The sequence below is a fragment of the Nicotiana tabacum genome, chromosome 10, assembly GCF_000715075.1.
Source record: "Nicotiana tabacum cultivar K326 chromosome 10, ASM71507v2, whole genome shotgun sequence".
NCBI lineage: Eukaryota > Viridiplantae > Streptophyta > Magnoliopsida > Solanales > Solanaceae > Nicotiana > Nicotiana tabacum.
This window is the reverse complement of record NC_134089.1, coordinates 37,180,682-37,206,327: the sequence shown is the minus strand read 5'-3', so window position 1 is coordinate 37,206,327 and position 25,646 is coordinate 37,180,682. Positions and strand designations below refer to the sequence as shown.

Below are 25,646 nucleotides of genomic sequence, written 5' to 3'. Positions count from 1 at the left end.
AGGTGTGACAACTCCTACAGCAAATTGCCTAGTTATTTGTATATTCTAGAGAAGACTTATCCGAGGTTTGTAGTTAAATTGAAGAAGACAGACGATGACTGCTTCTTGTATGTATTTGTTGCGATTTGTAAGTCAATCAGTGGTTGGGAATATTGTAGGCCAGTTGTAGTAGTTGATGGGACCTTCTTAAAGTCAGCATATAGGGGAATAATGCTAACAGCTAGTACAATGGATGTAGTAGATATTGAAGTTTTATTGTAGAAATATTGTAGCTTGTATGTTTTTTGTAGTACTTGCAGATTTATTGTAGATATATTGTAGAAAAGTTGTAGTTTGTATATATATATATATATATGCCTTCTTCTGCATTTTTCCTGCAGCCAATTAATTGATTTTTGCCACATAATATAGGTACCATATTACCATTGGCATATGATGTTGTTGATTCAGAGAATGACGCATCATGGAAGTGGTTTTTTGAGCAATTCAAACTCGCATATGGTGAAAGACCAAATATGTGTGTTGTTTCGGATCGGAATGAGAGTATCTTAAAGGCAACATCTATTGTTTATCCCAGCATGCCACATTATTCTTGTATGTGGCATATTTGGACAAATATACGGGCAAAGTTCAAGAAGGGACATCTTAAGTTAAGTGAATTATACTTTGCCACGGCACGGTCATACACCCTTGATGAATTTAATGAAAGGATGTCAAAGAGAGATTGACCCCCGTGTTAAAGCATACTTATACGATATTGGCTATCATAGATGGTCTCGAGTACATGCTACGGTGAACAGAACTTAGACTATGACATCAAACATTGCAGAGTCGTTGAATGCTGTAACATAATATGCAAGAGAGATGCCGATAGTAGAACTATTAGAGTACATGAGGACCCTTCTTGAACGTTGGACAAAGGAAAAGTTATTGAAAGCAAAGGGTACATTCACATACCTTGGGTTCAAATTCAACAAAGAGTTGGATGACAACAGAACATTGTCGCACAAGCTTAGAGTAAGATCTGATCATTTATTGAATCAAATTAATTTATACAGGACAATGCAGATATTTTGTATATAGTTTGAGTTTAACCGTATATGAATTGTTTTTTTGTTTGTAATGTAATCGTAGGTAAGGGCTTCAACATACTACATCCATACAGTACTAGATGGTGTGAGGCACTATATTGTTTGTCTTGAAAATAAGAAATGTAGTTGTGGCAATTCCAGCTTGACGAACTTCCTTGTCCACATGCTTTGGCTACTTTAAGACACAGTGATGAGTCTTTTGAACAATATTGTTCTCCTTATTACACAAGGGCGAACCTCTTGCGTACTTATGAAATACCAGTAAATCCCCTGCCTGATGAAAGCAAATGGAATGTGCCACAACATATAACTGAAGAAGTAGTAAAACCACTTAAAGGAGGGAAAAGGCAGCCAGGAAGACCTCAAAAAAAAGATACAAAACATATGATGAAATAATTCAAAGAAGTACAAGGTTTCATGCGGCAACTGCGGATGAGAAGGGCATAACAAAAAATCTTGCAAGAATGCACCCAAAAAGAAATAAAATCTACAATTAATCTTCAAAATTAAGATAAATAATCTCACATTAATTCAGTGCTTAAAAAACATAGATATATTTGCAATTTATATACAACATTTCTATAGAAAATCTACAAAGCAAAAACAACACAGATTATGTGGATTTTTAACAAATAAAACAAGTGAAATAACTAGTGAAGAAATTACTAAATTCTTACCTTCATAAATGACTATTTTCGAACATTTTTAGGAGATTTAACACTGGGGGATTTTTTTGAATTTTCTTCTTTTTGGGAGTTTTTGAACTGGGAGCCACCTTTGCTTTCTTTCCAGGTTTACTGATAGGCACATCTTCTACAAAATCATCATCGAACATTATCTCTTTTCGTTTCCTATCCGCTTGTTTGATTGGCCTCGAAGATTCTCTAGCATCGAAATCATGTTTTTGTTTAGTTCTAGCTTCAGCCCTGATTTGACGCGGAGAAAGACTATGCTTCATATCTATAATTGCATGTGCAGATTTTTCTTGCTTTTTGGGTGAATGTGGTGATAATACACTCAAATCGAAAGAAGGTATATCAGCTTCTAGAGCTTTTTTAGGGTTGTGCTTTGATGGTTTGTTCTTCTTCATTGAGAAATTTTGAAGTTGAAGGTAAATGTGTGTATGAACTTTGAAGATTTGACTTCAATTTTGACTAGTTGAACAAGAAAAAACTTGATTTTGGACATTAATGGTAAGGAGTTACATATGTTTCTCTGGTTTTAGCAGAGGGAATAATGGTTTAAAACGTGGGTGTGGGTGATACGTGGGTGAGGGTGTGGGTTTGGGAGAGAGAAACATGGGGGAGGGGGAATTTGGAGGAATATACGGTACCTTAATTTATGAGAGATATACGGTACAATTAATGTACCGTTAAAACACCTTATGGTATAGAATTGGTAATTAGGTATACTAAATGTAATTATATCAAACCTTAAACATTGAGGGTAATATAGTTTCCTATATGGCATAGGAATGTAAAAATTCCTTTATGGGACTACTCAGGCTCCATTTAAAAGGAACAATACCCACTTTTGGGTATCATTGAAGTTATACGTGCATTGCATAAATTTTTTACAAAGTATATACACTCGGATCTCTTCAACAGGGGTGTTCACAAAAATTCAAAAACCGAACCAAACCGACTAAAATAACCAATCCTTTTTTAGTTTGGTTTAATTTGGTTTTGATTTTGAATTTTAAAAAACAATCAAATTTGATTTGATTTTGGTTTTAACAAAAAATAACCGAAAAAAATCGAACCAAACCGACTATAAAAGTAGCTATTATAATTTTTTTTATTACACCTATATAGTATATTCTTATGCAAAGTTTCTAAAATGTTATGGTACATGTTAATTATTTGCACTTTTAGTCTAGCTCTTTGCTATTATAATAGTCTAGTTCTTTGCCTTTACGTTCTAGTATGATTAGTAGTTTTTTTTAGCTAAATACAAGAGTCTATTTCATGTTAAAAATAATCTACTTTTAATTGATTTTTAAAATTAATCATCACTATTTGATTTAATTATCATCAATATATTCTGGTAAATGATAGATTTCTCAAAGTGCAATTGATTTGATAGTGTTACGTTGATAATGTAGTTATCAGAATATATGTTTGATAGTGTATGTCTCATATTTAAGAAAAAAATGATAAATAAAAATCAAAAATCAAAAACCGATAAAACCGACATAAACCAAATCAATAAAAAACTAGCTTAATTGGTTTGATTTGGTTCTAATATTTGAAAAATCGACTTCCTTGGTTTGATTTCTTTTGAGGAAAAAACCGATCCAAATCGAACCATGAACGTCCCTACTCTTCAATGCAACTTTAGAAACCAAATCTGAAGTTCTTCTATCTTTCAAATGCAAATTCATAAATTCGAATCTTAGTTAGTTCAATCTCTTCAATGGAACTTCAGATTTTAAACCTTAAGTTCTAAAACATAAACATGTCCTTCGAATTTCAACAATCCAACACATGATTCAACGCCCAAATCTACTCCAAATGAGCTCAAATTTGAAACACAACTTTCGAATATTATAAACAACAAACCTCAATCATCAAATGTTTAAAACAACAATAAATTTAACAACACGCATTTTGCAACTAAGAAGAAGAAGAAGTAGAAACCTTAAGCACAAAGAAGAAGAAAGTAGCAACGAAAAAGAAAAGAAAAGTGTATGTATTTGAAGTTGCCCAAAAATTGAGTATCAGTTAAATTAATTTTTAAGTGAGTATAAATTTAATGGGTGGCGAACTGGGCGCAACATGAAATGAACGATTGAGTATCATATGTAATTTGAACGATTTTCACCGGCAAAATGACCTTGAAATCAAATTAAAAGAACATGGCGCGCAATTTAGCAAAGAAAGAGAAGATGTCCAAGTTTTTTGCTCGTGCAATTTCAGGTTGTCAGTGATACGTAAAGAGAAGCCATATCTTCGAACAAAGAGGGTAAATTGAACTGCAACAAGTTATGCGACACTTCAACTCGTTATGTAAAGACTTCCATGTTGTTCATTACTTTTTGCTCCAACACCTTACAGAAAGTTGCAACATAACATAAGTTATAATATTGGTATGGTGTATAAGATAATTAATCACGGCATAAGAATTTATATTGAGTTAATATATTGTTTGGTTGTGATTTCAAATGTAGGATAACTAATCAATGTATTATTTTAGACACCAATTGATACAGTATCTTATCACACCACCAACATGAAATAACTAATTCGTGTATGAATACACGAATAAAGCACCAAAGGACAAAACTTATCTTTTGCCTTTCTCAAGAAGCCTTGAAGACCAAATATCCTAGGATATAATCTTAATTCATTATTTTTTTAGTTTAAAAAGTGAATAAATAATTAAAACGATACTTTGTGTGCCAATTTTAATGCAATGAACCAAACACCAAACAACAAATAATTCATAAACTATTAATTCATGCATTACTGATCCATGTATAACTAGTCTTAGAACCAAATGACCCTTAAGGTTACAATCTATCCTTCTCAGCTATTTAATAGTTACAATCTATCCCATTCTAAGCGTTTCGTCAAAATATCTCTCACACAAACAAGGAAGTTCTTCAGGCGATCACATTTAGGTTACCATCTCTCCTAAAATTTGCTAAAATGCCTGAAAATTGAAGGATAAAGTTAATATACAAACACGAACACCAGTTTATCAGTTATCAGGAATCCCTAACTTCCTAGTTCCTAATTACCAAATACAGAAGGTCGAGCTGAGCAACCTCTGGAAGCGATACGCATAATCCTCAAATACAACTGTTACTCCGTACCAGCAGCAACACCCGTGGTTGGGAGTCCCAAGACTGCCCTTTACAGAAAAAAGCACTTGCAACACTATAAGGCTGAGGGTATTTTTATAACCTCATTTCAGAACCAGAAGATCCATGAAACTGATTCCCATTAGGAAATGTAAGGACCCTGTTCGCATCAGCCTGCCAGATACTTGAAAGAATGGAACCAAGAGCTTTGTCAAGTAGCAATTTCTAGAGGGAAAACCAACAAAACTCCTGGAGTTTAAGATATATAGCATGCCCACAATCTACATGTGAAGCACAAATCTCAGCGTCGGATCTGATAAGAGATGAGCTTCAGTGAGCATATTGAAGCAAATAGGACCAAGAGCAAAGGGAGGGAAACAATGGGAAGTACCCACCCCCAGGAGAAGCCCATAACTCACAGGGCAAATTAACTGGCAATTGACGATTCCCTGGGTTTCTCAGCGAGTGCCTCCTTATCAGAATTGCCCATATCACCTGTCTGAGACTGGTTGGGAGGTGCCTGACTTGAACCTTGAGCATCCGATTCAATTCCAAGAACCGTTAAGACAGACCTAAAATGATACAGAAGTATATATCCTCAATAGAGATGAGTAATAATCCTCGTCATATACATGTAAAGACTGTTGAAGTGAACCTTGGAAGTGAAGATTTTATGTGTGGTTGGTTTGCATGTGCAACTAAAGGAGCTCTGAGACCAGGTGTTCTACTCAATGCATTTTCAAGCTGAGCTGGAGGAAGCTGAGAGCATATCAAGGTCATGAAGGAAAAAGTTAAGTTTAGACTTCTTTATGGTCTTACCAGCAACGTAAGCAAAAGAAACAACTTTCAACAAGTTCGTGCTGAAAACCAAATCTACCACGTACAGCCCACCTACCACCCACTTTCCAAACTCCAGACAACCCAGAGCAATGTTTGCTCACTTCTTTCATTGAACAGAAATGATGAGGAACAAACAATTTCATATGGAATTAAGCCAAATTCAGCAAGGTGACTTCTGGCTTGCCTCAAATTTCATATTACAAATTTAAAATAATGTTCGCGCTGGAGCATTTAAGATAACAAAACTTTTGAAGAGTAGTGAGATTTGAAAGGTTCAAAGTGTAAACAACTGAAAGAAGCCCAGGTTCCATTTTAGAACATAATAAAATGTATGTTAAGAGGAGATTGTTAAAAGTTTGCGTCAGAACAGAAACTCGGTAATGCAACCTCCATATATTTATTGTCAAAAATTAAAACTATCATAAAACTACCTGATCAAATGGCGGCTAAAGTGCATACAAATGTCTAAAATAGCGTCAGTTGCAACAACATACAGCATCAACTTTTACCTTAACATTTGAAGGCTCTGCTTTTGCTAACCCAATTTCGCTTAAATTATCTCATTAAGCATGATGATACAAGAGTAAGTTTAAAGTGCAGATAGCATTCGTTGTGCAATGATAAAAATAAATAAACTAGTGGAGATCTTAAAGTCGATTTATTGGGCAACGTCACATTTTTGTTTATATCAGATAGTTTACAAGCATTTGATTAATTAAACCTTGTTAATGTCATTAGATCAAACAGAACATAAATTCTAATCAAGCCAAGACTTGTAACGTAAATCGCAATGGTAAGATAGTTGAAGGAGAAACATAGTTAGCTTCTACAGCTAAGGCATACCTGAAGCAGCACTCCAAAAGATTGTGGCTTGGTCAAAAGGGCACATTTCACAAATCCTACCCACAGCTTCGGGTATTTCCATATCTGGACAACAAATATGTCAGACTTCACTATGCATTGATATAACTCGCAAAGTACAGGCAGTACATACCTGCTTACTAACAAGACGAGAGAGGATCTCCATTATGAAATCCACCTGCGACAACATTATTAAGGGAACTCAGGCACACAAAAGTAATGAGACATGAAAAAGAGAAAACAAAAGGTTCTAGTATTATGAGGAAGGAAGCTGGCATTCGTTCATTCTCCATGTTCAACTTATACACAATAGACTTTATGATGCTATAGTATTATCAGGAAGAAATATTACAAGCCTGAAAGATGTAAAAGCAAGATAGTTTATTTGTGCCTTGTCACGAAGAAGAAGAAGAAGAAGAAGATTCTAAAGAATAAAGATTGACTCTTCCACAGAGCGGAGGATAACTGTAGAATCATCTCCTAGCAATGTAGCATAAGCACAGATACAAGCATTGTTCTTATCTAAGGGCTACAAGATGCAAAAGCTGGTTTAATCATTTCACACAGCTGCTCATCACATTATGTATGCATTTATAACCGGGAGAAAGATACCATGACCGACACATGTATCTTACCAGAGATGGAAAAGCACCAATAGCTTGTATTACAGTCCGCATGAACAGCAACGGAAGAGGAATTTGTTCAACCTGCCCCCAGAAAGAATAATATATTTATTCTTTCAGATTAATCCAGATTTCAGATTCAAAGAAGAGTTGAAGCTAGAAATGGACGAGTAAAAAAGGAGCTATACCAATTGGTTCAAGACCTTTGCAAGAACCTGATGCGTGAACGTCTGTCTCTGCTCAAAACAAGCATTGCATGCATCTGTGACCTGCAAAGTCAATATTACCTCTAAGTGGCAAAATTCCAAGAAAATGCAGAAGAGTACGGAAGTCAAAGGGGTAAAGAAATATGCCTTCTTCAATGGAATGCCTTCTCTTTCAGGATCAATCCTATGGATAGCAATTAATGCTTCAGCAGGAGTTAGCACTGGACCTGAGTGAGCTGATCCCTGTACAAATATTTTTGAACCCATGTAAGGATCAATTGTGAGAAAAATACTACTGAAATGATTTCTTATTTTTTATAACTGTGGTGTCTGAGCCAGCTTGCACGCGCCTTGACTAATTCCACGGGATACCTGCTACCTCCCACCAGCACAAGGTTCTAAGTAACTCTGCCCACAAACACACAGGCAAATGGAAAGAAATCACTAGTGTCTTTTGCCTCCACTGGGATTTGAACCTAAGGCCTCATGATTCTCTTCCCATTTCTTTTTATAATAAAGAATAAAGACTCATATTTTCAACAGAAACTTTCTTAGTTAAAACAACTCTGGAAGTTCAACAAGGTAGAATATGCGGTTCAATTTTCATTCAATACTCACATTGGCCACCAAAACCTATGACTTCAGCAGTTTCCCAGTCAAGTTCAGACTTCGTAGGCCTTTTCACATCATTTACAATTTTTCTTCTCAAACTTGCAGATCCAGAACTTTAATCAACGAAGGCAAACAGCACTTATACATATATCATACACAAACTCCAGAAAATAGAATAAGTTGTCTAGACATAACAGGGCATCAGGAGATAACACATAATATGGCCTCTAAACTAAAGCAGGTCAATAGTGAGTATGCACCAAAAGACCGAATATCTTCTACCATTTTCACCTTGAGAACCAATCTTAGTTAAAACTTTAGGAGAGATGAAGCTTGGGGCTACAGCCTAGGTAACAGCAAACAGTCATTAATATAAATACCAACCATACTATTAAAAATAAGTAAGAAGGAATATCAAATCAACTGTGGGTGTTAAAAAACAGAGAAGAGTACTGCATATAATGAAAGAGTCGCCTCCTCTCCCTCAAAGAAAGAAACTGACAGACTAAAAGATAGGAAGTAAAAGGACCACAAATAACAGCCCTTGAAAGAAACATTGTTGATAGAAATGCAAACTGAGTACCTGTAGAATACGAGAGAGAGCACCTTGGAATTTATCCAATGGAACATTCACAACATGTGGGAAAAGCAGCAAAACCTGACAAAAAAGCGATGCAAGAACTAACTCAAAGAAAGTGGGAAGTAGAACGAGAAAATAACAGAAACATGTGAATGACATAAAGCCAAGGAAAAAAAAAGCCAAAACAAAAGGGAAACCACAAAGACTGAAGCAAAGAAGAACAGTCTAACACTGCCACAATTTTTTCAAGGAGTTTCTTTTGCAGTTCAACAAACAATGAACATCTAATTTTGGAATAACCACCTCGTGCATAGACCATTTAAACTTTCTTATTTATTACAGCCATTACTTCACTGTCGTGTGCACGTATAATCACCTCCTTGAGCATAAATTAAGCCAAAGGGAGAAGAGTGATGTAGCAACTTCGCAGCAGTGGATGCACAGAGAATGCAAGAAACAGGGGGAAGAAAATTGTAAAAAATAGGCCATAGAGAAGAAAAAAAAGATAAGTACCTCGTCTTTTGACAGGAAAGGAAGTATCATAATAAGAAGTTCAACATCCTGTGAAGCACGAAAGCAAACTTAGAGGATCAAATACTGATCACATCATAATCTTAGCTTTTGGACAGAGAACAAGAATCTACTAAGCTACATGAGAAATGCTGCTGTTATCTCCACTGAGTTACCATCAGTTCTACTGATTAGCCAAGGATACCATGCACCAGACATAGATGAAGTTACTAAATTGTATGCGTCTACAAGTCATTTCATATTTTTCCGTTGAACATTTCGACTTGAAACCCATATACCACCTAGTCTCCAACAGTTGTGACAAAATTCAAAATAAATGTAAAATCCCATTGCAACATGCTAAACTTTACATTTCAAAAATGTGAAAGACGAAACTCAAGTTTCCTATTTTAGTTACATAACTTTAAGACTTCATTTTTTTGTTTGTTTCGAGAAAGGTAACAGTTAAAATTAGAAAGCCCAGCACAAAGGTTGTGCTGGTAACCATTTAAAGACTCCAAAAGAAAGCAAAAACCGATCCTTGTACTCCTTACAAGGATTATCTATCCTTTAAGACTTCATTTAATAACTAGCAGAACAACCAATTTAGAAAATACCACTTCATTTGACTATTGTACAACCTTGGTTTGATTTTTACCTTGTAATTCTAATGTCACACTAACAAAGCACTTTGTTTAGTAACTTCTGATTTACATTATTTTTTCTTTTCCCAATATAGGTAGGTTAAACATGTACTTATTACATGATAGTAACAAATTTTTGATACCAAATGTAAATGGAAGGTCTAGGTTTTGGCTTTTCTTTTTGTTATTTCGTTCCCGTTTTCATTCAATATTTTTGTGCTTGGCAAAATATGATCCAATAAGTTAAAGCTAGAAAAGGAAAGTAATGCTAAAAGGGGAAAGAAGTAGATAAATGCCACAGAAGATCGTCTATTTTACTTCACTAAAACATTTTCAATGACATTACTCCTAGGAGAAATATTTCAAATGAAATTTCCTACTGTTACTCGACTTAAAATTGGCTTTATGGACCAAAATGGAAGGGATTCGTGAAAGAGTTTTGCAAAAATTTATTGGAAGAACTATAAACCAGCAACTTTTTGGAAAAGCTTTTGCAATAATTCAAAAATCATCCACAAACAAAATTAAATGGTATGTCCTCATTAGGAAATACCAAATACTACCATATTAAACTTCTGAGAAATATAATTAGTATATCAAATTTTTTATCCATCTAAAAAGGATATTAATTAGACAAAATCGCCCTCCATAAGTTTGTAACAATTCAATGAAGTATAAGGTTAATAGGTGAATGGAAAACTAAGACACTAAGATATAGAGTAAACTTCTAACATTAAACCATTGGAATTTTTTATTACTACGGATTCATCAACGAACAGCATTGCCACTACTCAACTAACCATCCTATTACTTTAATATATTAAAATAGCATGTTAGTTTGTTGTAGATACTTCATATAGCAGTCCAACAATAGAAGTCATTTTCAATAACTATAATCATACTTGATACCTTTACTTTAGTCTCATATAGCTTCCTGATTGTAGTTATCAGTTGTAAGGAAGGAACTGTCCCCTCGGTCAACGTTTGCAAAACCTTGAATTATGAACAAAAATAAGTATGTTAAAGAGTATATTTCTTCTTCCAAGCTTTCATTAACTGGACATTGAAGTGCATCAAGACCTGCATCAATAGCTTTTCACTTCCACTTGGTGGATCTGATATGATCTCAAGTAGCTCAGATGAAGAACCAATTGTCCGAACTAGCATATGGATTTGTTGATGTATTGCCTGCATAACATTTAGCAGCTCTCAGTATGTTCAACATAAAATTAAGGCGAAGCAGGGATAGGAACGACCAATGAAGCTGTGAACACAATTCTAACAGAAAGTCATCAAGGTTTTAAAGCAAACCTGCTGTACAGCCTCGGATGCACGACTATATACAACAAATATTTGGCCAAAAAGTGAGTGCTTCTGCTCAGCAACATATACAAGCATTTGTTAGGTTATGGAAGTAGTAACAATGTCTCATCGAACAAGGACTAAATGTTCAATGACAAGCAACAATAGCCAAACTAAGGAGAAGAACCTTAGTACAGAGTGCAAAATAGAGCGACATGCACCGCTGGCCTTCAGCTATCAAAAACGGTGATATGCTTCCAGCAGTGGATGACTGAAGAGTGTCAGAGGACACATCTTTGGTGGTGATAGAAAATGATGGTCCTTCTTCCGTGGGTTTCTCTGAAGCAGAATCCTGAAAAAGATAGCATCAAGTAGCTGCACGAAAGAGAGATAGCAACAACAACATGCCCAGTATATCCCCATAAGTGGGGTCTGGGAAGGGTAGTGTCTACGCAGACCTTACCCCTACCTTGTGCTGGTGCCTGGTAGAGAGGCTGTTTCCGAAAGAGAGCTAGCAAAAAGCAAGTATTTCAATCCCAGTATGCAGGTTATGAACTAGAGAACACATACTCAACAAGCATCATGAGTACTTTTCTCTCACTTCACTTCTATTTTCATCACTGCCTCGCTTTCTTCCTGGTTACTTCCTTCAACTTCCCATAAAGGGAGAGGGGAGGTTGGGGGTTCACATATTCAGACAAGTTTCCTTGTTCATTGTTTTCTTACAGTACACAAAGATATAGCAGCAATCAATTAACACTGAGTATGAAAGACAAGCAACCAACAGAATTCCCTCTCATTATCCAGACTCCCCCCCCCCCCAAAAAAAAAAAACCCCACCCCACCCCAAAGAAAGGTAACACACAGAGAGACAGGGAATGTCTAATGTGCATTTGTCATACTCACTTGTTATGGCTTCCTATATTAAACTTTTGACATGAAACTAAAATTTACTGCACCAAAACACATCCAGCAATCGTAAGAGTATAATAATTATCCAAAAATCTAAACAATTCTGCTTATGCGTCCTTACTTGTTTGCACTTTGCACATCTGCTGATATGTGCACATCTGCCACTATCAGCATTTTTAAAGCAGAGGCTCGAAAGCATGTGCAGCAATAAAAGTATAACGAGAGGATTGCTTTCAGGCCATACTATGTTAACCTATTCTCTGAGAATATTCTGAAATTTAGAAGCAACTGCTGCACCCTCACCCCACTCCGCCCCCAAGGCGCATAAAAGCAACAGCCAACCAAAAGATGTTAACAAGAAATTCAGCTTTCATAATGAGAATTAGCACCTTCTGCAATGCAGGATTAGATCCATCACCATTTGAGTCTGCTTTATGATCAACGGTTGAAACTGACATCAACATTTCATTGGCAAAGTGCTCTATTTGTTGAGAGATGAATGTCAGAGGATAAAGCTTGTTGGCGACCTGCAAAAGTAACATCAAATAGCAGTTGAAACAACTGCAATAATCATAAAACTAGTCTGATACACTAGACAGCCAAGTTACATATGAGATACCAGCCGTATTGCCTTCATGCGCACCTCCTCCAAGTGATGAACAGCACTCTTTGCAATCAAAACAAGATATAAGTCAGAGCATGGTGATGTGAGCTAGAATTCCATCTATGGAAGATTTAACTTTTACCAACAGAACAGAGAATGGATTTCATCTGAGCCCATCATCTTGAAAGAAACGGATCTCTCAACCGAGAAAATGATGAGATGATACATGGAATCCTTCATTGCAATTTATAAGAAGGGCAATTCATATGAAGGGGCCACAAAGGCAGTAACTATAATGCTGCAAAGAGCTATTGCACTTACAACTACTCATTGCTAAGAACTCGCTATCTTTTCTTTTATATGTAAGTGTTTTACTAGTAGTACACCAAGTCAAAAGCAGGTAGTGAATGAATGTCGCCACAATCATCTATCAAATTTGTCCAATTACCCATGCAAAAAAGGAATTTTTTTAAAAAAAAGATCTATTTCTATCATCAATAAGATTTCAATGACAAATAAACAAGGTTCTACATCTTTGCAGCCAATCTACCATGCAACAGCTAAAGATCATTGTCTCCTCTCATGCTCCATGCTAAGTTGCACCAACTTAAAACAATCTTCCCCCTCCTCATGCAAGTAGCAATATTCTAAAGGTGGGACAGCTCATATATAGATATTGACTTAACTATTCATTTCATCCTATGACCATAAGTTTAAAACCAGGGTAGTTCGGGAAACTTTGAACACCCTGTTTGTTCTTATATATCAGAACCAAGATACAGCTCTCCACTTGTTTGGCATTTTCGTCCTTAAACATTGAATAACCTGGTTAGTCATACTATTCCGACCTCTTCACAGCACTTACAAACCTTATAAAGTATCATCTGGACAAGAAGCTTTTTAACCATCATAATTTTCGGAGCATCTTTTACTTCAGCAGACCTTGTTCTTCTTTTATACATAACGGTGGTACCCGGACCCACTTGCGTTCACCTCAACTATTTCACCTGGTAACTCCTGTCAGCACACTTGTCGGGTAACTCTGCTCCTCCGAGGCTTTAGGCAGATAAATAGAAATCACCTAGTGTTTTTTGTCTTTGCTGCAATTTAAAATCTGATCTCTCATGGTTTTCACCCACTTAATTGACCACTAGACCATACCTTGGGTGAACCAGTAGACCATATTCTAGTGTAGCTAAGGTATCTATCCCCGTGATTTGTGTTGATTAATTAATCAAAATAGTTTCTCTATTTCTCTTTAATCTCACTATCTCTTGTCAAAACTTGACGGATATATATATATATATATAAAACCATCGGCAACAATGTAGAAAGAACTAAAATCAAATTATGCCCAGTGACGGAAGATTCTAGTTTAAACTAGCACTTCTTCAACAACTGCCAAAGTGCTGACTGCTGACCATGAATGCATTCTGGTATCAGGAAAGCTAAAACCTCCTTAACACATCTTGTATAAGAACAATCACATCCCTCACCACATTGAAGCATGGAACTGTAACATGCATGAGATAGAAAGTCAATATAAAATACACAGTTCATGTTTGTTTATGCCAGTATGCCTATATGAAAGATCTGCTAATCACAGGGTAAGTCCCTTCTTTGACAATGAGCAGACCATACAAATTGCCAAAACTGCAATGTTGTATTGATTCAGCTCTGTATATCTCAAGAATAAATTCTTTCGCCTATCAACAACTAATCATGTAATAGTAGTTCTCTGTTCTGATGGTTGGCCAAGCAATATAAGAGAAGATGCAGATATGTGGCACTCAGAACAGAAAAGGTAAAATTGCTCCAAATAAAAGATACAGATCAAACATAGTACACTGAAGCAAACCTGTAAAGCAATTCTGAGACAGGCCTCTCTCATTGGAGGTCTCATCAGAATCAGGTTCCACACAGTACTGAGGCCTTGAGTGACTCGATCTCCACTATGTAAATCCTTCTCATCCTTTTCAGAACTACCAGGACAACAGAAGCTCTCTAACAACTTGAGAACAGAATTTGGTAAGTGAGGAGCTTCACCAAGCAATCTACTTAGAGATTTGTCAGAAGCTGGAAAAGAATCTCTAAGTGTTTCTGCCTGCAGGATTAACATATGCAGGAAATCAGAAGAATGCAAAGCATTTACCCACCAGGGAAAAGGATCATATACATACCACTGTAAGTAGAAATGTTTCATATACAGATGCAGCAGCTGTTGAAGAAATGAAATCCTGGTCTTCTTCTGCACGCCCATACAACCTGTAGAGGACACGCAATGTCAACTCGTGCCCCTAAAAACATCCAATGATTAGTAATCCTAACACAATTAAAAGGTACAAACATAAAATAAGAAAAATATTACTAATTCGTATGATACCGAGATATGTTTGCCATGAAATATCAGAAGGCGGTGCACAAAAGAGAGAAACTTAGCAGGTCAGGCAGAAGACAACAATCAACATGCTACCCCTAGAGAGACAGATATGTACCGATAAAAAGGACTAGCGAATTAGAAGAGAAACTCAGCAGGTATAATAGCCACATTAGGGTCACAATCGCTAGCAAAAAACAGAACACCGCCACTAACTACCTCCTGGAAGGACTCATTAAGGGCAGTCCATGCAATCAATAGCAGCAGATGTAAGCAAACTCAAACAAGCAGCACTAAGTCTGTCCCCACTCAATTCAGCAAGATTCAAAAAGTACTCAAATTCAGAACTCTTGTGATGGCTGAAGACAGAAGATAATAATCAACATACTGTGCTTCGCGACACGGAGAGATGTATTTGAGAGATTAATTAATAATAATTGAGAAGGAAAAGCAGAGCTGATACATTCATCATAGCCACTGCAGGCAACCGACAGTAGCACAAGCAGACAGCTAAAAGAGGCAGCAAATGAAGTATATGTTCAAACTCGACCCTCTTGTTGTAGCTAGCAACCTAAACTCAGTGCATATCTGGCTTAATTCAGAAGTCAGCAAGATTCCAAATATTCTCACTTTTATAACGGTGGTGACGGAACCAGCTTGTGCGCACCTCGAATATTCCACCAAGTACCCGCTACCTCCAACCAACATACATACCGGGTAACTCTAACCAAATATTCTCACACTTCACTCAGTAGTCTCCCACTTTGCTCAATAGTGATAGCTAGCCCACCCAAACCTAATTTACCTTGTTTTAATATGCCTGAATTACTTCTGTTAGTATCTTCTTTTATAACCGTGGTGTCTGGGACAGCTTGCGCGCGCCTCGACTAATTACACGGGGTATTTGTCCACCAAGGCTTAAACAGGTAGGAAAAAATCACCTAGTAGTTTTTGCTTCCACTGGGATTTGAACCTAAGACCTCATGGTTCTCAACCCACTTCATCGACCACTAGGCCACACCCTTGGGTGTGAATACTTCTGTTAGTATTGAGCAGCTTACATGTCTGCACCAGGTTCTGGACTCCTAATTACAAGTGTCCCTTCCTCCCTCCCATGCATTATAGACAGACCATGATACCAACAGTGAGTACCATTCGCAAATTAAACATGCTCCATGATGTTACCTTACTCAAAAAAAATTAAACACGCTCCACGTACAGCCACATTACTGAGAGAAGGAAAAGAAAAGTGAATATAATTGGCAGGAACAGCGCCTTGTTATAAATAGGCAAAAACTACAGCTAACCAATCCATCAACTATACCTCAATCTAGCTAGGTTCGGGTTTTCTAGTCCTTTGTGTCCACTGGGCTCTATTCAGGTTCCTTTCATCTAGATACCAAATGATGTCTTTTTAAGGCAAATTAAGTGCTTTCCAAGTCTCACTCCTCCACGGGCTGCTAGGTTAATCTCAACTGCTTGGTTCGCTTTTATGGAAGCTGCTATATAATATCCTAATCTTAACTAAACATACATCGATTCTACAATTTAAGGAGGTTTTTATAAGCAAGAAGTTTGTGAAGATCTGAAAAGAAATTCAAAGATATTTTTTTAAGTTTTTCCCTTAAAAAACCTTTTTAAAAAGTTCTTAAAAGATTCAGTGTAGAGCAACAAAGCACAAATTATTGACTATTGGAATGAAATGGGTCCAAACTTAAATAAACAGTGAAGAGTCATATGCTTGTTGTTGTAAGAATAGCAGTGAGGCACTTCTTTTACAGTTCTTCCTCCACATGATGAATGCCCAGAAATCTTTATTTCTAGAAGATAAAACACAATTACTAAAGTACGTTTTCTTTTGCAAACTTCTCCAAAAGAAAAAAGATCTTTTTCGAAGTTATCTAAATGGGCCTTAAATCATCTCAAGCAACTATGCACATGTGATACTGAGCTAACTCCGTCTGCTTCTATCACCTTCAATCTTCTCATTGTCACCGACTCACCCTTATAGATCGATGAATCTAAAGATCTATGTAGTACATAGCCATACCATCTCACGCGAACTTTCCTTATTTCATTGTCTAAGTATGCTATTTGCACCCTCTGTGGGTGTGATGTGATCAGTTCTATCTTGCCCAATCTTGTATAACCGCAAATCCACCTTAAAATCCAAATTTCTATTATCCATATTGTGCATAACATTGTTGGTCTCACAACCATTCTATAGAATTTGCCTTCCACCTTGTTAGGTGTTTCTACGTATAACACCAACATTCCTTCATCTCAATCATCGCATTTTAATTCTAAGTCACATCTGCATATAATTATCTCATTCTCCTGCATGATTGCACCAAGATATTTTGAATTGTCTGCACTTAGTCACCATAATCGAGTCCAATCTCACTTCACATTGGGGCTACATTTGCATTGCGTATATTCTTACTCCTACTTATACTTAAGCCCTTAACTGGAGTGTTTCTCCATATTTTTTTGCCATTCTATCAACTACCTTGCTAAATTTATTAATGAACACAATATCATGCAAAGTAAATAACAGGATAATCAATTACCTCATGATTCACATAATCTGACAATATATGTGTTTGTAGAAATTTCCAAGGGTTTAGCTCCGAAGAAAACTACAGTTTCGAAAAGAAAAAAAATAGTTAAAATACTCCGTTCGCACTCAATAAATATATGCATTGGTAATAATCCTTGGGCAAATACCTCAACACCTAAATAGGCAAGAAGAGAAAAGCGGGTTTGAGAACCTCCAGCAACTGTAACTTGCTTATAAGCATCAATGACACGAGTGAAAGCTGACTTTTGTATATTATCCTTCTGTTCGTCAGGTAGGTGGATGACTGGAGCAGATATTTTGGGTAGAAGCAACTGCGGAGAAAGCCCAACAGAAGCTGCCATTGATGAGTTTACGCTGGTTACATCTGTTACTGCTGCTTTTGGACTAAGCTCCTCAGACCTATCAGTTGAAATCGATGGAACTACCTCCAAAGATGACCTCACTAAACTAGACCCTTGCTCTTGGCTCCCATCCTCAAGTTCAGCGGGATCAACTGATGAAACAACTATGAGCTCTGATGATTCATCTTTGCGAACTACAGAATCTAGACCAGGTATGAAATCCTCAGTGTTTTCAATGTCAGCAACATCAGATTGCATTGCTGAGACATCATTCTCCATGAGTAGAGGGGTACTTTTTGAAGAAAGAGGTTCAGTTACATATTCCGGTGCTTGTTCGCTTGCATAATTTAGGGCATCAGATGAAACATTAGTAGTGACAGAATCAAGGTGCTCGTCTCCTTCTTTAATTTGCTGCAACTGAAAACATGTCCAACAAAGAAGCCCGTGAGTAATAAATTAAGAGCTTAAACAGAGAGATAAAAAGTCAATCAGAAACTGCCACGCGAGGACCTTTACATATGCACCCCGTAAAAGGTGGAAAAGATAAAATAACATATATTGAGGAATTAGGAAAAGCATTTTAGACCTCCAGCTCGATGGAGACCAAATTTTGAGCATATTTCTCGCCTTTTTCTGCTAACATACTGGACTGAGAAACGACGTCTGACAACAGTGATGACAATTGTTTAAAATCAGATTCAATTTCTGGCTTCAGAGGTGGCTCTTCATCATCATCAACTTTTGGCTGATTCGAAGGTAGATTTCTCATATTAGCCATCACAACATCAGCTAGTAAGTCAGCTGATATGCTAGAGATTAAAATATCCAATGATGCTGCAGCCTTTTCACCCTGGGCAACTAATGTACCAAACATTGCAACAAGTGGTTGCAAATGAACATTATCTCCATCTGATCTGGTTGTTGTAGAACCTCCAGTTGAAACTCTCTCCTGGTTCGCACTTAGCTCTTGTTTTGGTTCCTTTAAGACAATAGGTGCCGCCCGCATGCGCTTCTTAGAGAGATTATCATCTACCAGTTCAGCATTGTCCTCCACCCCTGATCTTTTCGTTCCAGCAATGCTTTGTCCACTATCCGATGCTTTAACTGAAGGCTTTGACTCCTAAAAGAGGTTAAGCAGTTTTGAGGACAATGAACTTCAAAGCTAGAAAACAAACTAATCTTTGAGGACTATGAACTCTAAAGCATCTGCTAGTGTGATGCATTGTTTGCCATTGATAATAAACCAAGAGGGAAACTGAAAACAGGAACCTCTGGGATTGATGAAACATCCTTCAACTCTACATGTCCATTATTCTGGGAATCGTGGCTTACAACTGGTTCTGCTTGAACTCCTGCTCTCTTTTCTCTGAGTGCACCTTCTAGTCTGTCCCGCCACTTCAGAACCCGAAAAAGAAAAGACAAACGAATTCATGATCAACTTTTTAGCCAACTGAACATTTTTGTGATACAGAGTCATTGTGCTCAGACCCAGCATGGGCCAAACTATTTGGCCAATCAAGGAAAGTATAGAAAGCCTAACGAATTCTACTTCGAAAGATGAAACAGATTACCGGTGCAGCTCCTGGGTGTGTACAATTCAAGCAAGAAACAAAGGCATTCTTCAAAGCATGGTATACCCCAGAAACATGCTTCTCATTACCGTCGGAGCTTGAAGGATTCAGGCTAAGCAGAACTGGCAGAATACGACCATAAAAAGCCGGCCTTTTAGTCGCAATTGCTGAAAGACTGGGGATAAAGGAACAAATTATACTTTATCAGAAAAAGGTAAAAGGAACAAATCATATAGAGGTTGTAGTGTAAGAAATATGGATCTCCAAAATGCAGGTCCATTAACTAAGAAGAAAGATCATCACCAGTTAATGAGCACAATGATCATCAAGCAAGTAATTGACTTCACCGCAGGAAATCTAAGCTGATCAAGCAATAGACCCAAACTTTGACTTGCTTCAACAGACAAATCCCCAACATTTAGCATTGGATGACCTCCACGAAGCCACGAAACATTGAATTGTTCAAACTTCCCTGAAAAAATAAGAGATCAATTTGGAGACACAACATTTGTAATGCATAAACAACTTACTTTAGAAGATATCACAAGTTATTTACTCACTTCACACTTTCAAAACATTTAATACCTTCAATGTCCAAAGCAGGCGGTGGCTCCGAACTGACACTAGGATTCGGAGTGTAAAGTAACACAACAGATTCCACGAACTTTAGCGCAAGCAATCTTCTTCCATCACTTGCAGGCTTATGGTCATGTTTCAAAGAGTTAGTCCCACAGCAAGCTAGACTAATGTATCATATGGTTCTGACAAAACTATATACCTGAAATGCCATTGTGTATATCTCCTCCCTAAACTTCAGCACCCAGGCCCATGCTGATTCAAGAGAATCATCCAATTCACTTGAAAACAAGCCCTAATAATGAGATAGCGATTTTGATGTTCAAGAAAATGTCAGTGTGCAAAGTTCCAGCTACGAAACTAGAGAAAAGATGCACTTTTACTAGTTAACAAAAAATAGGTATAATTATCAAAGTGATCAGTAATAATACCAATACTCATTGGAGGAATCATTGGGGAAATGGTTTTCATTCTCATGATGCTGGTTTACAATTGAAGGAACTACTCAAAGATGGTTTTACTACACGGATAAATGTTTATCTGTCAGTTTTATATTCATTAATGTGGTGCTTATGCTTTCCTGAGCCGAGGATATATTGGAAACAACCTCTCTATCCTCACAAGGTAGGGGTAAGGTCTGCGTACACACTACCCTCCCCAGACCCCACGGTGTGGGATAATACTGGGTATGTTATTGTTGTTATCAGTTTTATATGGATAGGATATTTTATAGATTAAAAAGGAGAAAACACCGTGGAGGGAGCTAAGTTGGGTTTCTAGGAAAAAAACATATTTGATCATAATGTCTCAAAAGAGCATAGTCAGTCAAAGTAACGGTGAAGACATAAAGTGTCCAACTGCTTTGTTTACAAATTTATACACATGATGTACTCTCCCTCAAGGTAGGGGTAAGGTCTGCGAACACTCTACCCTCCCCAGACCCCACTCATGGGATTATATCGGTTTTTTGTTGTTGATGTACTCTCCCTGTTTCGTTTTATATGACATCATTACTATTCATAAATCAACAATTTTTTGTAGACTAAAATTTCTTTTTTGCATAAAAGAGAAGTTTATAGTATTACATCAAGTAAATTTTCTCTGATTATACAAATTTTATTACTGGAAAATAAATGGATTTATCAATGTGCAAATTCAACAACTTGGCCCCTTTGTACATCAAACCATGTTATTCATTTTGGAACAGAGTGAGTAATAGCAATCATGGCATATTTGAATTCCAGGAATGAAGGTTAGGTCCAATATTGGTACCAGATCTTAGCCTAGAACTGTCATGCAAGATGGACTTATAGGCTATTAAGTTGCACGTAAGTACTAAGCGAAGCATAATTTCTTTCCTCCAGCTTCTGTTGGAGAATGTAAGATGTCTGATCAATTATTCAACTACCCAAATTACTTGATCCAAAAAAAGATTTAAGGTGCTTCAAGCTGTTGCTGTTAATGTCAACAGATATCATACATGATCCCGTTGTTATTCATAAGAAAGGCAGATAGTTAATAATAAAGTTCATTGGTTAGAGAGATGACTGTGAAAATAGGCAAAAAATTGCTTATGTAAGCATGATAACTGCCAATCCAATAAGCTAAAAACTTGCAGACAGTTGATCTCTGAAGATCTTAAATCTGGTCAAAAGCAAATGAGGCATATTTGAAGTTCAGAATTCAGATCCGAAACAGTCAACTACCTGGATTGCAACTTTGACTAGAGTACACCGAAATATATCAATTCCACAAGTGATTGCTTGTCGAGCAACAGCTGGGGTATCATCCTTCAAGGCAGAGATCAATACGGGTACAATATCAGGTATGAATTCTCCGTGTTTGAATCCAATATAACCAACCATCCTGAACAAATAATGCATCTTTTCAATTTGCCTCCTCATGATATGGAGTTGTGAAATCCAGTAGATTGCAAAACAAGCTTTACAGACAGAAGCCTGCTTATTCGATTCTGAAAACTGTACTGGGTAAGACAGCACCGAAGAGAGCATGCCAAGTGTAAAATGAAAAGGAGCTCAGTTGAAATATAACGACCAAACTGGCAGGGAAAATTTCATGCTATGGTCAAGTGTCAATATGAGATAAAAGTAAACTCATAAGACAATTAAGCTGGCAGTGTAAAAGACATCTCGTGAGGTCTTAAAAAGCATAACATACATGAGCAATAACCAGAATCTAATAACAACTAAGTATTTCAAGAATTTTATAGTAGATAAGCACTAATGCTCTCACTTACTCTAACTAGAAATTATCAAAAAATCCAGTGCAGCAAGTAAAAGACATTGAAGCATTCTACTGGCCATTGCTTTGCCTCAATAGCTAACGTATATAGAATGGCAGCCTCATCTGTATCCCCTAGAACTAAACTAAAATTTTCCATTTTTCTTGCTCCTCGGTTTTCACATTTTATAATCAACAGGGTCTTGTTATCAGAAAAACAATCAACAGACTACTCAGCCAGTTGAGACTTGCATATAAATCTAGACTGTTCATCTCCTTATATTTGGACTCATTTATCTCCAGTACTCAACAGTCTGCAGTTTGCTTTTTCTTTTTGATGATGCTAGTGTCCTCCCACCAGCATAGGGTACCGGGTAAGTCCTCCACCTCATTGACCACTAGGCCACACCCTTGGGTGCAATAATTTGGGGTTTCTAACATTAGAAGTTCTTTACATTTTCTACTAACATAAGAATCGTGCAAGAATTAACATAAAGCAAGAGACTGGCAGAAAACTGAAGAGAAAATCATATAAAAAATATAAAAGACACGAACTTTATTAGGAGTACTATATAACTGTACTGCCATCAAATTACAAGGTAATGGACGAAATGCCAAAATTACATGTACGCCTTATATTGCAAACAAAGAGAGAGGCGCGTGAAGGAAACGTACTCAGCGGTTAATTTACGAACAGGGCTAAACCGATCAGATACGAGGTCAAGGAGAGAAGGGAGGAATTCAGAGAGCAACTGAGAGTCGGCGCCGGCGAGTTCATTATTTAACCGGCGCAAGCTGTGAAGCTTCGACGGAACATCGGAAGCGAACTTGGCAGCGTTGAGTAAACTCGCTATCCTTTCTCGTGAAATCGGAGACATCATTCCCACCATTGTTAAAAAGCGGAACCCTAGTTTTCGATGAACTTCAGTTGTTGTGCGAAAACATTTGCTTGTGAGAAGCAATGAATTTGAAGGGAGAGGATTCGATGGTTTTGTACTGCCGGAATTTTTCCTCCGCCGGAAGTTTGCTCCCCGCTACTGTGTGACGGAGTGTGTCCTAAGCAGCATAAGAATTAGGATTCTTATTATAAATAAATCAAATAAAATCGAAAAGAATAGACGGAGCCATACAACTTACAAGGAATGTAATGCAATTTATAAATTGTATGGGGTCTGTTAATAATCTCCTTATTAGATACAGGGTTATTTAACAATAATCCGTGATTAATAATTCTGAAATTCATTTGCATCGTAATTATGGTATTATTATATCTCACATGCATATTAAGACTCTTTCCCCAAAGTCTTTTAAGAAAAGGCTAAAAATAAAAATAAAAGTTTATCCCAATTTATGTAATTTACACTAAATGCATATTTTAAATTATATCCTATTTTTAGTCCAATAAATCAAAAATTATCCAGTAAAAATATTCATTACATGATTATTACTTAATTCTGTATTATAATCCTATCATTATAATCTCGGGATAACTTGTTCCCCAACTAAATGACCCTATAAGTTTTATAAGTGGCATTCAGCAAATCCGATTTGAATTCGTATAATATGAGTCGTTACTTAATTTTTTGCACTTTGTAATTTCGTATTAGTTACATAAAAATTTATCTTTTAAAATTTTTTACTTTTCCATACAAAGAACAATATGTGTGACTTAACTCCTCGGATGATAATTGTTGACTTGAGCATTATAGGTTTTGATGATTGACAAAGGAACACATGCATGAACTAGGTTCATAGACACTATACACAGGTCAGGGTCAGAAACAAGTAAAAGTCATGCACGTGTAAGGGATAAGTATAAGTGGTTATTTCTGATAATCCCTGAACCAAAAGAATGTATATTTGATAAGGAGCGGGACTCTTTACTTGAATAGAACTCTATCCAATATAAGGAAAGAGTTAGAGGTTAAAGTTAATGATAACTCTTCCGCCAACAAAGAGTAAGCATCACAATTACAGTTACTCTTTATTCTACTAACTGTGTTAATCTCTTTTACATGTGACTAATGCTGCTCGGTGGGCCGGGCCTGAACCGGACCGGACCGGGCCCGCGGTCCTAACGGGCCTGGTGGGCCTGGTGGGCCGGTCCTGGGTGGGCCGGTCTTGGTGGGCCTCTGAGCCCGTCACGGGCTGGTCTCCATGGTTGAGCCCACGAGCCCGGGACCGTTTGGCCCGGGACCGGCAGGCGGGCCTGGGCCGGTCCTGGCGGGCCTGGCGGGCCCAACGGCTATTTTAAAAAAAAAAAAAAAAAAAAAAAAATCAAACGGCCATATTTAAAATCTAGCCGTTTGGGCTGAAAATATGACCGTTTTTTAAGTTAAAAAAATGGCCATTTGGCCCCCAAACTTTATTTTAACCCCAAACTTTATATAATTACACTTTTCCCCATTTCTCAACTATAAATACCCCCTCATTCTTTCATTTTTATTCACCAATTCATCAATATCTCTCAATATCTCTCAATCTCTCTCAATCTCTCTACTACAATTACTTAATTTATTGTTGAAATTTCGTGAAAAATTGTGAAGTTGTTGAATTGAAGTTTTCAAGTGTTCAACGATTTTCAATTTTCAAGAAGTTGTTCGGCAATCCGGTAAACTCGTTTCAACTCTTACGTTTTTATAATATATTTTTGTGTGGTTTAGTTTGCATAATTATAATTAATATGGCATTTACTTTGAAAAAAATGTTTGGTAAAGGAAAAGATAAAACCGGTGAAAGTAGTGGCCAACCAACTACCCTTCCCCCGGCTCCCCGACCTAGAAAAGATAAGCAAGTTGAAAGTAGTCGCCAACCTAGACGTCCTCCTCCTTCCGTAATTCTTGATAGTGATCACCCTTGTTTTCAATTTACCGATAGTGAATTTTATCATAATGTTGCACCAGGTGATAGATTAGATGATGAAATTATGAATGCTCTTTATCCTAATGAAACCATCTTAGAAAATAATGAGGAAAATGAGGATGATGATGAAACTCAAGCACCGGATTTAGATGATACACCTACTAGTCCTCTTAATAACCCAAGTGATGCACCGGTCGACCCACCTGTAGAAACTCCTACTTTTAATAGAGAACCTGCTAAACGCTTAGAAACATCATTAGTTTGGAATTTTTTTACTCAAGTAAGAGAAAAAAATAAGGCTAAGTGTAAAACTTGTGGGAAATTAATGTCGCATAAATATGTAGGAGACCGTAGCGGCACAGGTAGTTTGACTAGGCACATAAAAACACACCCTAGAGATAAGGCTAGATTTTTTCAAATGAAAGCGCATCTAGAGGGGACAAGTGTAGATTCTGCGATTAACCCTAGTACAGGTTCAAATCTAGTTCAACCAGGAATTAACACTGT

General features: G+C 36.9%; 2 protein-coding genes across 6 annotated transcripts; one reads left to right on the top strand and one right to left on the bottom strand.

Annotated features, from left to right (window-relative positions):
- Nucleotides 1-864: 864 nt before the first annotated feature.
- LOC142165079 (uncharacterized) lies at nucleotides 865-1,487 on the top strand. Its single transcript, XM_075223714.1, has 3 exons — nucleotides 865-1,017; nucleotides 1,135-1,191; nucleotides 1,233-1,487. Exons 1-3 carry the CDS (start codon nucleotides 865-867, stop codon nucleotides 1,485-1,487), a joined length of 465 nt encoding a protein of 154 aa, XP_075079815.1.
- Nucleotides 1,488-4,532: 3,045 nt separating this feature from the next.
- On the bottom strand, nucleotides 4,533-23,428 carry LOC107818596 (uncharacterized). 5 transcript variants are annotated; one of them, XM_016644634.2, is made up of 28 exons: nucleotides 22,953-23,428; nucleotides 21,743-21,902; nucleotides 20,239-20,331; nucleotides 20,046-20,160; nucleotides 19,764-19,932; nucleotides 19,461-19,635; nucleotides 19,159-19,284; nucleotides 18,476-19,009; nucleotides 17,695-18,306; nucleotides 17,538-17,606; nucleotides 14,771-14,887; nucleotides 14,449-14,694; nucleotides 12,606-12,653; nucleotides 12,376-12,513; nucleotides 11,262-11,426; nucleotides 11,084-11,146; nucleotides 10,853-10,960; nucleotides 10,682-10,765; nucleotides 9,132-9,179; nucleotides 8,622-8,696; nucleotides 7,574-7,669; nucleotides 7,409-7,489; nucleotides 7,233-7,304; nucleotides 6,731-6,775; nucleotides 6,580-6,663; nucleotides 5,552-5,655; nucleotides 5,292-5,468; nucleotides 4,533-5,209 (listed from the first exon to the last, which is right to left on the bottom strand). In XM_016644634.2, the coding sequence occupies exons 1-27, from the start codon at nucleotides 23,165-23,167 to the stop codon at nucleotides 5,324-5,326; spliced, it is 3,987 nt and encodes a 1,328-aa protein (XP_016500120.2). In that variant the 5' UTR covers nucleotides 23,168-23,428; the 3' UTR covers nucleotides 4,533-5,209; nucleotides 5,292-5,323. The 5 variants fall into 5 exon arrangements, with proteins under 5 accessions (XP_016500120.2, XP_075078898.1, XP_075078900.1 ...); XM_075222797.1 differs by having other exon boundaries at nucleotides 5,316-5,468; XM_075222799.1 differs by having other exon boundaries at nucleotides 21,743-22,015; nucleotides 22,953-23,337.
- Between the last annotated feature and the right edge of the window lie 2,218 nt (nucleotides 23,429-25,646).